The sequence below is a fragment of the Geotrypetes seraphini genome, chromosome 14 (assembly GCF_902459505.1).
Source record: "Geotrypetes seraphini chromosome 14, aGeoSer1.1, whole genome shotgun sequence".
In the NCBI taxonomy this organism is placed as follows: Eukaryota; Metazoa; Chordata; class Amphibia; order Gymnophiona; family Dermophiidae; genus Geotrypetes; species Geotrypetes seraphini.
Genome location: NC_047097.1, coordinates 33,339,697 through 33,353,274, shown reverse-complemented (window position 1 = coordinate 33,353,274; position 13,578 = coordinate 33,339,697). Strand labels below are relative to the sequence as shown.

The 13,578-nt window shown below is 44.5% G+C and overlaps 1 protein-coding gene across 7 annotated transcripts in view; it reads left to right on the top strand.

Annotated features, from left to right (window-relative positions):
• The window catches only part of LOC117347945 (neurogenic locus notch homolog protein 1-like), a 284,187-nt gene that overhangs the window by 75,661 nt on the left and 194,948 nt on the right, over positions 1-13,578 (top strand). For all 7 annotated transcript variants that reach the window (XM_033919452.1, XM_033919449.1, XM_033919455.1 and 4 more), the window contains exons 9-10: positions 2,251-2,343; positions 5,480-5,575. In XM_033919452.1, coding sequence (XP_033775343.1) covers positions 2,251-2,343; positions 5,480-5,575 — 189 coding nt within the window. The remainder of the gene's footprint in view (positions 1-2,250; positions 2,344-5,479; positions 5,576-13,578) is intronic.

Below are 13,578 nucleotides of genomic sequence, written 5' to 3'. Positions count from 1 at the left end.
GTACTTTTGGTATAGTTCACAAGAACTTATGAAAATATTACCATTTCTAGCATAGCAGTCAAGCTAGCGCATTAAAAGAATATTGGAGATAAAAAGCTTTCTTTTTGAACACTGCAATGATTGGTAGGTGAGGCCGAGTAATCAGCCTTCATGTCTCTGAGCAGAGTTCTAAGTAAGAAATAAGCTTACTAAGCATATTGATGTATGTGGTGACTTTATTTTTTGTTCTCCACATGATCAGCAGTTTTCATGTCTGCGCTGATGATCACTCCCAAGTATCGTTCTGTTGAAGTTCTAGCTAAGGTCTCACCATTCAAGGTGTAAGTTCTGCATGGATTTCTGCTGCCGAGGTGCATGATCTTGCATTTCTTAGTGTTAAAGCCCAGCTGCCAGGTTGAGGACCAAAGCTCCAACAAATGTAGGTCCTGTGTCATACTATCGGGTGAATTGTCATCTTTCACTATATTGCATAGTTTGACGAATAACGTTACCTTACCTTGAAGCCCCTGAGTTAGGTCACCTATGAATATGTTGAAAAGGAGCAGGCCCAAGACTGAGCCCTGCGGTACTCCACTGGTCAGCTCCGATGTTTTAGAGAGGGTACCGTTAACTACCACCCTCTGAAGTCTGCCACTCAGCCAGTCATTGACCCATGTAGTTAGTGTTTCTCCCAACTGGATTGTAAGCGTGCTTTGGCTTTCTGCTTGCAACGCACTCAGCCTCACAGATTTGCTCCTCAACTTTTTGTCTCCTATCCAAACAAGTTGGGACATCCAGTTTCCAAGCGCACCATCTCCAACAGGTTGGCTGCTTGCATCTCTTTCTGCTGTGCTCAGGCTGGACTGCATCTACAGGGTCGAGTCACAGCCCACAAAGTCAGAGCCATGACGGCATCAGTAGCTTTCCTTAGATCCGTTCCTATTGAGGAAATATGCAAAGCTGCCACTTGGTCCTCGGTTCATACTTTCACCTTTCATTATTGTCTGGATGATTTTTCCAGATGGGATGGCCATTTCGGCCAGGCAGTGTTACAAAATTTATTCTCCTGAATTGCCAACACTCCCACCATCCCATTTTGGTTAGTTTGGAGGTCACCCACATGTGAGAATATGCTGCCTGCTTGTCCTGAGATAAAGCACAGTTACTTACCGTAACAGGTATTATCCAGGAACAGCAGGCAGCTATTCTCACAACCTACCCACCTCCCCTGGTTGGCTTCTCTGCTAGCTATCTGAACTGAGCAGACGCGTGTCAGGGGGGAAGGCACTTGCGCATATGTGGTGTGACAGTTGAAAAATTTCTAAAGTTCTTCAAGCAAGTCTGCTTGCGAGGCTGTCTGCATCCAGACTCCGTTGATGACATCACCCACATGATGAGAATAGCTGCCTCCTGTCCTTGGATAACACCTGTTACGGTAAGTAACTGTTCTTTACAGTAAATAACTGCTTTTTCAAAACTCCAGACTACACACAATAAAATGGCTCCTTGCCTTTTGCAATACACTATATTAGCATGTAAGTGCTTGGCATGCTTTGCCCATGCTGCTCCTACATCCATACCCTTCTCACAGTTATATGGTATAGCATTTAGGTGCTAACATCATAGTGCAGTTATGCGTGGAACTATAAATTGCTTAGTAATGTTAATTCATACTTAATTAACCTGCAAGCACAGTCTATATATGGTAGCTAAGAAATTGGTGATGAAAAAGAACCACTTATTCTGTAAACAGTGTTTAACGTTAGATGTGATTTATTGAATAGCACTTACATACAGGATCTGCGACTAAATTTAGGTGTGATTATTTACACCAATGAAAAGTGGTATAAATCATCACACCTAAATTAGGCATGGAGCCCTCCTTTTAAACTATAAACACGCATGTAAATTTGAGGAACACATTCATCCATCCAAAATATTTCTGTGAGTGAGGGATTCTTAAGCTGTAGACTAGGCCTTGATAAATCCCGGAAGCCTTGAAGGTGGATCTTAAGATAAAATCTCACTATGATGAAAAATCAAAAGTATTTCTGAACCTAAAGATAACAGTTTATCCAATGATGATTTCAAACACTAAGCATTGTGTATTTGAAAGAACAATGATTAGACATTCAGGTTTTGATTTAATATGTTGGTTCTGTGATTTTGTTGCACTTAAAAAGAAGGTAAGTATAGAAGAGTTTGAAACTTATGAATTGCTTTATTCTTTATAAAAAGAGGTTATTTATATGTTGTCATTTTTCTTCCCAGCAATCTGCAATTCGAGCTGTAATAATGGCTTGTGCAGTGCCCCAGGGATCTGTACCTGCAATGCTGGGTATACTGGAACAAACTGTTCAACAGGTGAGAGACAAAAATGAACCCATCTGATTGAAGAATTTGAAAGGTCAAGTAAATGACACAGGGATATAGAGCTAGCCACATTAAGGACTGGATGGGTCTAGGGACTAGCACAGGACTACCGAGGCTTTCATTTCCAGGACTGCGAGATGAGAGACTGGCCTCTAGCATATGGACCCTTTAACCTTCAGGATAAGGTAGCTCAGAGGACATTTCTGCCTTTCAGCTTTCAGACTAATGTCACTGCACTAATGACACTGCACAGTGTCCAGTACAGCTGCAATGAACTGTAGATTTTGAAAGGGCTGTAGTTGGGATTTTGGAAAGTTTATTTCGAATCCCAAACTTTATAGGAACCAAATAGTCCATTGGGTCGCTACAATGACTCCCTGAGATGTTGAAACTTTGATGAGTTGCCCAGATAAGGGAAAACCTGAAGACCATGGCTAGGCACTTGGTGAAATTCTGGGAGATGATGCCAGGCTGAAAGGTAGCACTCTATATTGAAAGTGACAACACAGGAGGATTGCAAAGATCTGCAATGTGACAAACACACTCGAGAAATGGGCCACAACAGGGCAAATGAGGTTCAACATGGATAAGTGTAAGGTGATGCATGTCGGTAACAAATATCTTATACACGAATACAGGATGTCCGTGCGGTACTTGGAGAGACCCCCCAGGAAAGAGACTTGGGAGTACTGGTCAACAAGTCAATGAAGCCGTCTGCGCAATGTGCGGCAGCGGTGAAAAGGGCAAGCAGAATGCTAGGAATGATTAAGAAGGGGATCACGAACACATCAGAGAAGGTTATCATGCCGCTGTACCATGGTACACCCTCACCTGGAACACTGTGTCCAGCACTGGTCGCCGTACATGAAAAAGGGCACGGTTCTACTCGAAAGGGTCCAGAGAAGAGCGACTAAAATGGTTAAGGGGCTGGAGGAGTTGCCTTACAGCGAGAGATTAGAGAAACTGGGCCTCTTCTCCCTTGAAAAGAGGAGATTTAGAGAGGATATGATCGAAACATTCAAGATACTAAAGGGAATAGACTTAATAGATAAAAACAGGTTGTTCACCCTCTCCAAGGTAGGGAGAACAAGAGGGCACTCTCTAAAGTTAAAAGGGGATAGATTCCGTACAAACGTAAGGAAGTTCTTCTTCACCCAGAGAGTGGTGGAAAACTAGAACACTCTTCCGGAGGCTGTTATAGAGGAAGACCCCCCCGGAAGGATTCAAGGCAAAGTTAGACAAGTTCCTGATGAACCAGATTATACGCAAGTAGGGCTGGTCTCAGTCAGGGCACTGGTCTTTGACCTAGGGGCTGCCGCATGAGCTGACTGCTGGCCACAATGCACCACTGGTCTGACCCAGCAGCAACAATTCTTATGTTCTTATTTCCCACCCGAAATCTGAGAAACTTGTGGGAGGCTGGATGAATGGGAATTTGAGGTCAGAGAGATGCAGAAGAAATATCTTTAGGATTTGTGGAATTGCCAAAGAGGTTGCAGTGCATCAAGTTATGCAAATCCTTTCTCTTTTTCTGGAGCTAGCTGTTTGGTTTAATTTTAGAAGAGAGGCACACAACAGTATATATATTTTTTTTAATCTTTATTCCTTTTTATTTCTCTCAACAAGTGTACAATATTATTACAATTAATTCACATAACTCACTTGACATTCTTACACAATATTATTATACATGTTTTAATTCCCCCCACCCACCTCCCATCCCTTCCCATATCAATAAAATAATCTATCCAAACATATACATACTTAGACATCCCTCTTCCATAATACAATTAATCATACTTTAACCTATCCCTCCCCCCACCCTTTCTTCCTCAAACTCTTTTTTCATTTTATTATATAGATTAATGCACAACAAATATATCTCATCATATTACATATATCCCCTAATATTTCATAACAACATATTTCCAATAATTTTACCCCCCTTTCCTTTTCTATTCATACATATATACCATATTTTCTATATCCATTAATCAATTGAAATATACCGCTATTTAATTGGATTATCCTATCCCCCCACCCCCCACCCATTTCTACAAATTATCCCCTAAGGAAAAAGAATAAACCTTAATCATTATAATATTCAATTAATGGCCTCCACACCTCCTGAAACCTTTTAAAATTCCCCCTCTGTACTGCAAGAAATCTTTCCATCTTATACATATGGCATACTGAGTTCCACCAGAAACTACAATTCAGTCTAGAACAGTCTTTCCAATTGGTCGTTATTTGCTGAATTCCCACACCAGTAAGAATCATCAGTAATTTATTGTTTGCTGGAGATATTTGGCATTTAGCCCTCATGCACATTCCAAAAACCACTGTGTCATAGGACAATGCCACATGACTCCATCATTAGGTTAACTTGATCCCAGATTGATATCCAAAATGCCTGAATACATGGACAATAAAATAAAAGATGGTCTAAAGTTCCAACTTCAATTTTACAATGCCAGCATCTATTAGACTTAGAGCAATCTAATCAACAGTATATTTTTACAAATGCATGATAACTACTGCACATCCTCAGTAGAGCTGTAGGATTTTTCCCAGTAAGCTTTCCAAATTAAATTCTAGTCAGCAACATTAGGATGACGTTACTGCTGTCTTCAGAGAATATCTGTTTACAGGTAAGAAAGTGATTTGTCTTCAGGTGAATTTGTTTCAGAGTGGAAAACAGTCATTATTTGATGTTATCGAGTATTGCTATAGCGACTTTCTTATTGGCTGACATTAATAATGGCAGGTCCATTATTATGGGAGGCAAAATGGGATGATTGTCCTAGGTTCTGTCCTTTTGGTGCCCCATGTTGATATGGTAGCTCCATCCTAAGGGCATCAATAGGCAATGTCTATTCCCTTCCATTGCTTAACCTCTCATGGGAGAGGAAGACCCTTACTTCTCAACATTTTGTGAACATTGTGTTATACAGTAACATAGTAAGACACACCTGTTCCATAATGGTGACTATAAAGATTTCTGGATTTCTTTTATGATAAGTACAGTATTTTATTTTTCATTACTCCACTATACTGTGAACAGAGAAAGACAGAACTTCCTGTCCTAAAATAAGACTGACATTCCTCCTTGTTGTGTATTCTGCAGCTAACTGTACCTCTCTCTGTAAGAATGGAGGGATCTGCCAGACTTGTGGGACTTGTTTGTGTTCTGCAGGCTACACGGGGCAATTCTGTGAAACTGGTGAGTCCAGGGCAGCAGTCAACATGTTTTTATCATTTGTTTATGCCTTCTCTCATTGCAACCTCATAATCCCCAGGGAGGCAGCCTGAAAAGTCTCACTGTACTTATATCTAACTAGCTTTCATCAGAATTAAAAAATAGGAAACACAGATTAGAGCTGTCAGTTTTCCCAATGGAAAGGGACAACTAGAGCTCCCCAATGCTGTATAGCTTACTCAGTAATGATCTAGAGCAGGGGTGTCAAATGTCGGTCCTCGAGGGCTGTAATCCAGTCGGGTTTTCAGGATTTCCCCAATGAATATGCATGAGATCTATTAGCATACAATGAAAGCAGTGCATGCAAATAGATCTCATGCATATTCATTGGGGAAATCCTGAAAACCCGACTGGATTGCGGCCCTCGAGGACTGACATTTGACACCCCTGATCTAGAGAAATGAGCAGTGGGTGATCAGATTTTCAAATCACATTATTCAACATTGTTAAATCATGAGCTGATTGTGAGAAGTTTCAATATGACCTGGTGAGACAGTCAAATTGACTAAACAACAAGAGAGGTACAAAACTCACATAATAACAAGAACAAAACATAGAGGTTCAAAATTCAGCAGGTCTTTTCTGGTTTGGAACAGCTCCAAGACATAAAAGACACCAGCTCTACTCATACACCTGCCTTTTCAGCAGTATTATCCGGATAATGCCAGTGAACATCTAGACAGACTGCCTTGGCACTGTCTAGTTGTGCCAGGGTGGTCCATGGAGGAGCTAAATTGGAACCAGAAGTTATTTAGTGATGATATATAGTCTACTAACTGGTAATTATCTGGATAAAGTTAGGACAACAAAAACACTATCTTAACTTTATCCAGGTAGTTTATCAAGGCACAGGTTTGAATATTGATAGCTCTGGGATAAGTGCCAGTGGCCATTTTATATCAGGCTAGTCAGTATTGGTTTCTGGGTAAGACCTAGTGACAACATTTTGATATTTAAAAAAAAACCAGAATTAAAAAAACACACAACTAACTGCCACAGGCTGAATACTACCCCAAGTGGGACCAGCTAGACAAATAAGATAAATATAGAGTGTAAATCAACCTGTAATGAATATGATTAAAAAAAACAAACAATCAAATTAAAATTCCAACATGGCCATGGTTTATCCATAGCCCCCTTAAGGATATTTATTTAAAATAAAACAATCAACACTGATGTAGTCTATCTAAATAGAAAAGAGAAAATAAATTACATTAGCACCATATACCATCAATAATAAAGACCCTCTTTTACTAAGCTGCGATAGAGGTTTGTACCATGGCCCGGAGCATTAAATGCTTCAATGCTGCTCCGATGCTCATAGGAATTCTATGAGCATCGGAGCAGCATCAAAGAATTTAGCACTCCGGGCTGCAGTGGAAACCTCTGCCATGTCTTAGTCTTAGTAAAAGTGGGGGGATTCAGCAATTATTTCCTTAAATAATGGAAGAAGGCATAAAAAAGAAAATGTAAAAAAGAACATCTTTCCACACTCAACCCAATTATATAAAACATAGATATTTCATTAAGCATTACTGTATACTGAAATTTTGTTCACTCTGTGGTACCTGTTTTATTAGCATTAGGGAATTTATCAGAATGATTTTTGTGTATAGAAGGTAGAAAATAACTAATAAAAAATGTCAGTATAGAAAATATACCAGCAACATCTTTATCCCAGGACAAGCAGGCAGCATATTCTTGACTGATGGGTGACGGCACCGACGGAGCCCCGGTACGGACAATTTTAGAGTGATTGCACTCTAAGAACTTGGAAAGTTCTGGTAGGCCGCACCGCGCACGCGCGAGTGCCTTCCCGCCCGACAGAGGCGCGCGGTCCCCAGTTTCTTAGTTTCCGCGGAGCTAAGAAGACGCGTTTTTCAACGGCTGTTGAAAATTTTTTCTAACTTGCCTTCCCGCTCGCGTAAACCTTTTTGGCTCTTTGCCTTTTTCCTTTTCTTTACTTTTTGAAAAAAAAAAAAACTTTCATTTTTTTTCGTCAAATTTGGTTTTTCCCCGGCGGGGCCTTCTGCCACCATCGAGGCCTCGGCCTTCGATTTGGCTGAAGCCGTTTTTACTTTCATGCCCCCTCAGCCAGGGTTTAAAAAGTGCCAGCGGTGTGCTCGGCCTATATCTCTCACGGACCCGCACAACTGGTGCCTACAGTGTTTGGGTCCTGAGCATCAGGCCTCCACCTGCACCCGCTGTGCCACACTTAAAAAACGAACCTTGAAAAATCGCCAAATACAACAGCGATTACTGTTCGGTGCCGAGATGTCCGACCCCGTTCCATCGACTCCGGCTTCGGCACCAATTCAGTCGGCACCCTCTTCTTCGACGCCGCACAACACCGCACCGGCGTCCCAGCATTCAGGTAAGCCGGCTAAGAAGCCTTCCCCGCTTGAGCGTCCTCCGGTCTCGAGTGCAGTGAGCCCAATCCTGCCGACTGTGAGACGCCAGCGGAAGCGCTCCGCCCCTATTGAGGTGAGTCCCTCGACATCGGGCTCCTCATCTCCGGGGCGTCGAGCGGCACCGCAGGTACCGCAGAAGAAAAAGGCGGTACCGGTGCCATCCCTTGATGACCGTATTGCGGCCATTCTTCAAGTACAGCTCAAGGAGCAATTACAACAGCTCCTTCCAGCTATTCTGGCACCGAACCTTCCGGTGCCGGTCCGCACTGAGCCACCGGTACCGATTGTGGAACAGCCTGTGTTGTCTGCATCCACTGTTTCGGTACCGCTTCACTCGACCTCATCGGTATCGATGCCAGTCCTTGCACCGGAGCCGAGAGCTCAACATCAGTCGGTGCAGACTTCGGCACCGGTGCTACCGATTACATCTCCTGGCTCGGTATCGATGAGGTCGGGTAAGTCGGTGCGCAAAACCCGACACGTAGAACCATCTACTCCAGAGTCTCGGGACCGTGCTTCCCACGTCAGGGATCCTGATCTGTGGGGAGATTCAGAGGAACCCTTTCTCTCTGAAGGTGAATGTTCCTCAGATGAGGATGATTCTGCTGTACCTGACCCATCCTCTAGGCATGACACTTCATCTTTCTCGAGTTTTCTGAAAGATATGTGTGACTCTTTGTCTATTCCTTTGGAGGCTGAGTCCAAAAAGTCTAAAGGTTTTTTGGATGCCCTTGACTTTGACCAACCTCCAAAGGAATTTTTGAAGCTCCCTCTTCACGACATCTTGAGGGAGACTTTCTATAAGAATTTAGAGACTCCCTTAACGGTTCCAGGGGCCCCACGTAAATTAGACTCTTTATATAAAGTAATTCCCATTCCTGGGTTCGACAAGCCTCAACTTCCACACGAGTCTTTACTTGTCGAATCCACCCTTAAAAAATCTTCAGGAGCCAGTGTATATGCTTCTGTACCTCCTGGCAGAGAGGGTAAAGCCATGGATAAATTTGGTAAGAGGCTCTACCAAAATGCAATGTTGGCAAATAGAGCTGGCAATTATGCTTTTCATTTTTCTTTCTATCTTAAACATCTCCTTACCACCATGGCTTCATTTGAGAAGTACCTTCCTCAACGTAAACATCAATCCTTTCACCACTGCTTGTCGTCTCTATTTCAACTGCGTAAGTTCATGGTTAGGTCCATTTACGACACCTTCGAACTTACATCCAGAGCGACAGCAATGTCTGTGGCTATGCGTCGCCTGGCCTGGCTTCGGGTATCCGAACTTGATGTTAACCATCAAGATCGGTTAGCCAATGCCCCGTGCCTAGGAGATGAGCTCTTTGGGGAATCCATGGACTCCACCACGCAAAAGCTCTCTGCTCATGAGACACGCTGGGATACCCTGCTTAAAAATAAGAAAAAGCCTCCTACAGCAAGGCCTTTTAGGCAGCAATCAGCCTATCAACGCCGCTTCACAGCTCGACCATTACCAACAGCTGCTCAGCAACCCAGGCGTCAACGGCAGCAACAACGTCAGCCTCCCAGACAGCAGCAACAGCAGCAACCTGTGAAGCCACCTCCACAGCAGAAGACACAGCCCTTTTGACTTAATTCTCCAAAGTATAGCCAGTACTCCTATTTCTGCTCTCCTGCCTCAACCTATAGGAAGTCGTCTTTCTCTGTTCCTCAGCCGGTGGGAAGTTATCACTTCGGACCAATGGGTCCTCAACATCATCCGCCACGGCTACTCTCTCAACTTTCAGACTCTTCCTCCCCAAAACCTGCCAAAAGAGTCTGCTTTGAACAGTCCTCAATCTGCCCTCCTTATTCAAGAAGTTCAATCCCTCCTCCTTCTGAACGCTATAGAAGAAGTTCCTCTCGATCAAAAGGGGCAGGGATTCTACTCCCGTTATTTTCTAGTTCCCAAAAAAACGGGAGATCTCAGACCAATCCTAGATCTTTGCGATCTCAACAAACACTGGTAAAGGAAAAATTCAAAATGCTTTCTCTAGCCTTTCTTTATCCTCTTCTCAATCAAGACGACTGGCTATGCTCCCTCGATCTCAAAGAGGCATACACTCACATACCGATCAATATAACCTCCAGACGGTACCTCCGCTTCATGATCAATCATTGTCATTACCAATACAAGGTGCTGCCCTTCGGTCTTGCTTCCTCTCCAAGGGTGTTCACCAAATGTCTTATTGTAGTAGCTGCATTTCTACGCTCTCACCACCTTCAGGTATTCCCTTACCTGGACGACTGGTTAATCAAGGCCACATCCGCTCAAGCAGTACTCCTGGCCACCAACCAAACCATCCTGTTTCTACAAATCCTGGGATTCGAGATCAATCTACCCAAGTCTCATCTCATCCCCACTCAAAGACTTCAATTTATTGGAGCGATACTGGACACACTCCTCATGAGAGCATTCCTCCCATCCAACCGTCTTCAGGCTCTTCAGTCTCTATGTCAGCAGGTGCTTTCACAACATTCCATCTCGGCCAAGCAAATGATGATACTCCTGGGTCACATGGCATCCACAGTCCATGTCACACCCCTCGCACGTCTTCACCTGTGCACTCCTCAATGGACCCTTGCTACTCAGTGGTCCCAAGCGACGGATCCTTGCTCACGACACATATCTGTGACATCATCTCTTCGTCAGTCTCTACAATGGTGGTTGGTATCCTCAAATCTATCCAGAGGTCTTCTGTTCCATCTACCTCCTCATCAACTAGTCATCACCACCGACGCCTCTCCTTATGCATGGGGAGCCCATTTGAACGAGTTCCAGACTCAAGGTCTTTGGACAGCCCAGGAAAAGAAGCATCACATCAATTTCCTGGAACTCAGAGCGATGTTTTATGCCCTCAAGGCCTTCCAACATCTTCTCTTTCCTCAGGTCCTCCTGCTGTGCACAGACAATCAAGTGGCGATGTACTACATCAACAAGCAAGGTGGGACAGGCTCTCGCCTCTTGTGCCAGGAAGCCCAGAAGATCTGGACTTGGGCCATAACTCACCATCTCTTCCTGAAAGCTATCTACATTCAGAGAGAAAAGAACTCCTTAGCGGACAAGCTCAGCAGGATTCTCCAGCCTCACGAATGGACACTCGATCCTTTCACTCTACAGTCTATCTTCGCTCAATGGGGCACTCCTCAGATAGACCTCTTTGCAGCTCCTCACAATCACCAGCTGCCCCTATTCTGCTCCAGACTCTACTCTCCTCACCGTCTGGCAGCGGATGCATTTCTCCTCGACTGGTCCAATCTGTTCCTGTACGCTTTCCCTCCTCTGCCTTTCATGTTGAGAACCTTGTTCAAGCTCAAGAGGGAACGAGCCACCATGATTCTGATTGCTCCGAGGTGGCCCAGGCAACATTGGTTCTCCCTTCTACTTCAACTCAGTTCCAGGGAACCTTTTCTTCTTCCTCTGTTTCCTTCTCTGCTTACACAGCATCAGGAGACCCTTCTACATCCCAACCTCCAGTCTCTGCACCTGACAGCTTGGTATCTCTCGGGCTGACCTCTCATGATACTCTTTTGTCTCAGCCTGTTCGTTCCATTCTAGATGCCTCCAGGAAACCAGCCACTCTGCAATGCTACCATCAAAAGTGGACAAGATTTTCTGCCTGGTGTCTTCTTCATCATTTTGATCCCACTTCCCTGGCAGTGGAGATGTTGTTGGATTATTTGCTTTCTTTGTCTGACTCTGGCCTTAAGTCTTCTTCCATCAGAGTCCATCTCAGTGCCATTGCTGCGTTTCATGAGCCGGTCCATGGAAAACTTCTCTCAGCTCATCCCCTGGTGTCCAGGTTCATGCGGGGTCTTTTCAATGTGAAACCACCTCTTAAAGCCCCTCCTGTGATCTGGGATCTCAATGTGGTTCTTTCCGCCTTAATGAAATCTCCATTTGAACTTTTGGCTACCTCTCCTTTCAAGTTTCTCACTTGGAAGGTACTTTTCCTTATTGCTCTTACCTCTGCCAGGAGGGTCAGTGAGCTACATGCACTAGTTGCAGATCCACCTTTTACGGTTTTTCATCATGACAAGGTGGTTCTGCGTACACATCCAAAGTTTCTCCTAAGGTTGTCTCTGAATTCCATCTCAACCAATCCATTGTTCTGCCTGTCTTCTTTCCAAAACCTCACTCTCATTCTGGGGAACAGGCTCTACATACTTTGGATTGTAAGAGAGCTCTAGCTTACTATCTAGAGCATACGAAACCCCACAGATCAGTTCCCCAACTCTTTCTGTCCTTTGATCCGAATAAATTGGGACGTCCTGTTTCTAAACGTACGTTGTCTAATTGGCTGGCAGCGTGCATTTCATTCTGTAATGCTCAGACCGGACTGACACTGGAAGGTTCTGTCACGGCCCATAGAGTCCGAGCTATGGCAGCATCTGTAGCTTTCCTCCGTTCCACTCCTATTGAGGAAATCTGCAAGGCTGCTACTTGGTCCTCAGTTCATACTTTTACATCTCATTATTGTCTGGATGCATTCTCCAGACGGGATGGACACTTCGGCCAATCTGTTTTGCAAAATTTGTTTTCCTAATGGCCAACCTTCCCTCCATCCCTCTTTTTGTTAGCTTGGAGGTCACCCATCAGTCAAGAATATGCTGCCTGCTTGTCCTGGGATAAAGCACAGTTACTTACCGTAACAGGTGTTATCCAGGGACAGCAGGCAGATATTCTTGCGTCCCTCCCACCTCCCCGGGTTGGCTTCTTAGCTGGCTTATCCTAACTGGGGACCGCGCGCCTCTGTCGGGCGGGAAGGCACTCGCGCGTGCGCGGTGCGGCCTACCAGAACTTTCCAAGTTCTTAGAGTGCAATCACTCTAAAATTGTCCGTACCGGGGCTCCGTCGGTGCCGTCACCCATCAGTCAAGAATATCTGCCTGCTGTCCCTGGATAACACCTGTTACGGTAAGTAACTGTGCTTTTTGTGCAGTGAGCAACTGGGATCCAGAGTAGTAAGATGCAACATCCTTCATGTAAAAAATCTCTCTTTATCCCAGGACAAGCAGGCAGCATATTCTTAACTGATGGGTGACGGCACCGACGGAGCCCCAGTATGGACAATTTTAGAGTGATTGTACTCTAAGAACTTAGAAAGTTCCAGCAGGCCGCACCGCGCACGCGCGAGTGCCTTACTGCCCGACGGAGGCGCGCGGTCCCCAGTTTCTTAGTTTCCGCGGAGCTAAGAAGATGTGTTTTTTTCAACGGCCGTTGAAAATCCTCTTTGCCTTCCCGCTCGAGCGTTTTTTTCTGTCTGGAAGTTTTTCTTCCTCGTTTTCTTTTAGTTTAGTATTGTAAAAAAAAAAAAGAATTTTTCTTTATTTTTGGATCTTTTCTTCGCCTCGCCCAGGCAGGGCCTGTTGGCACAATCGAAGCCTCCGCCTTCGATTTAGCGGAGGCTGTGTTCACATTCATGCCCCCACAGCCAGGTTTCAAGAAGTGTCAGCGGTGTACGCGGCCCATCTCTTTGACCGACCCCCACAACTGGTGCCTTCAGTGCCTGGGTCCGGATCACAACGCCTCATCTTGCAG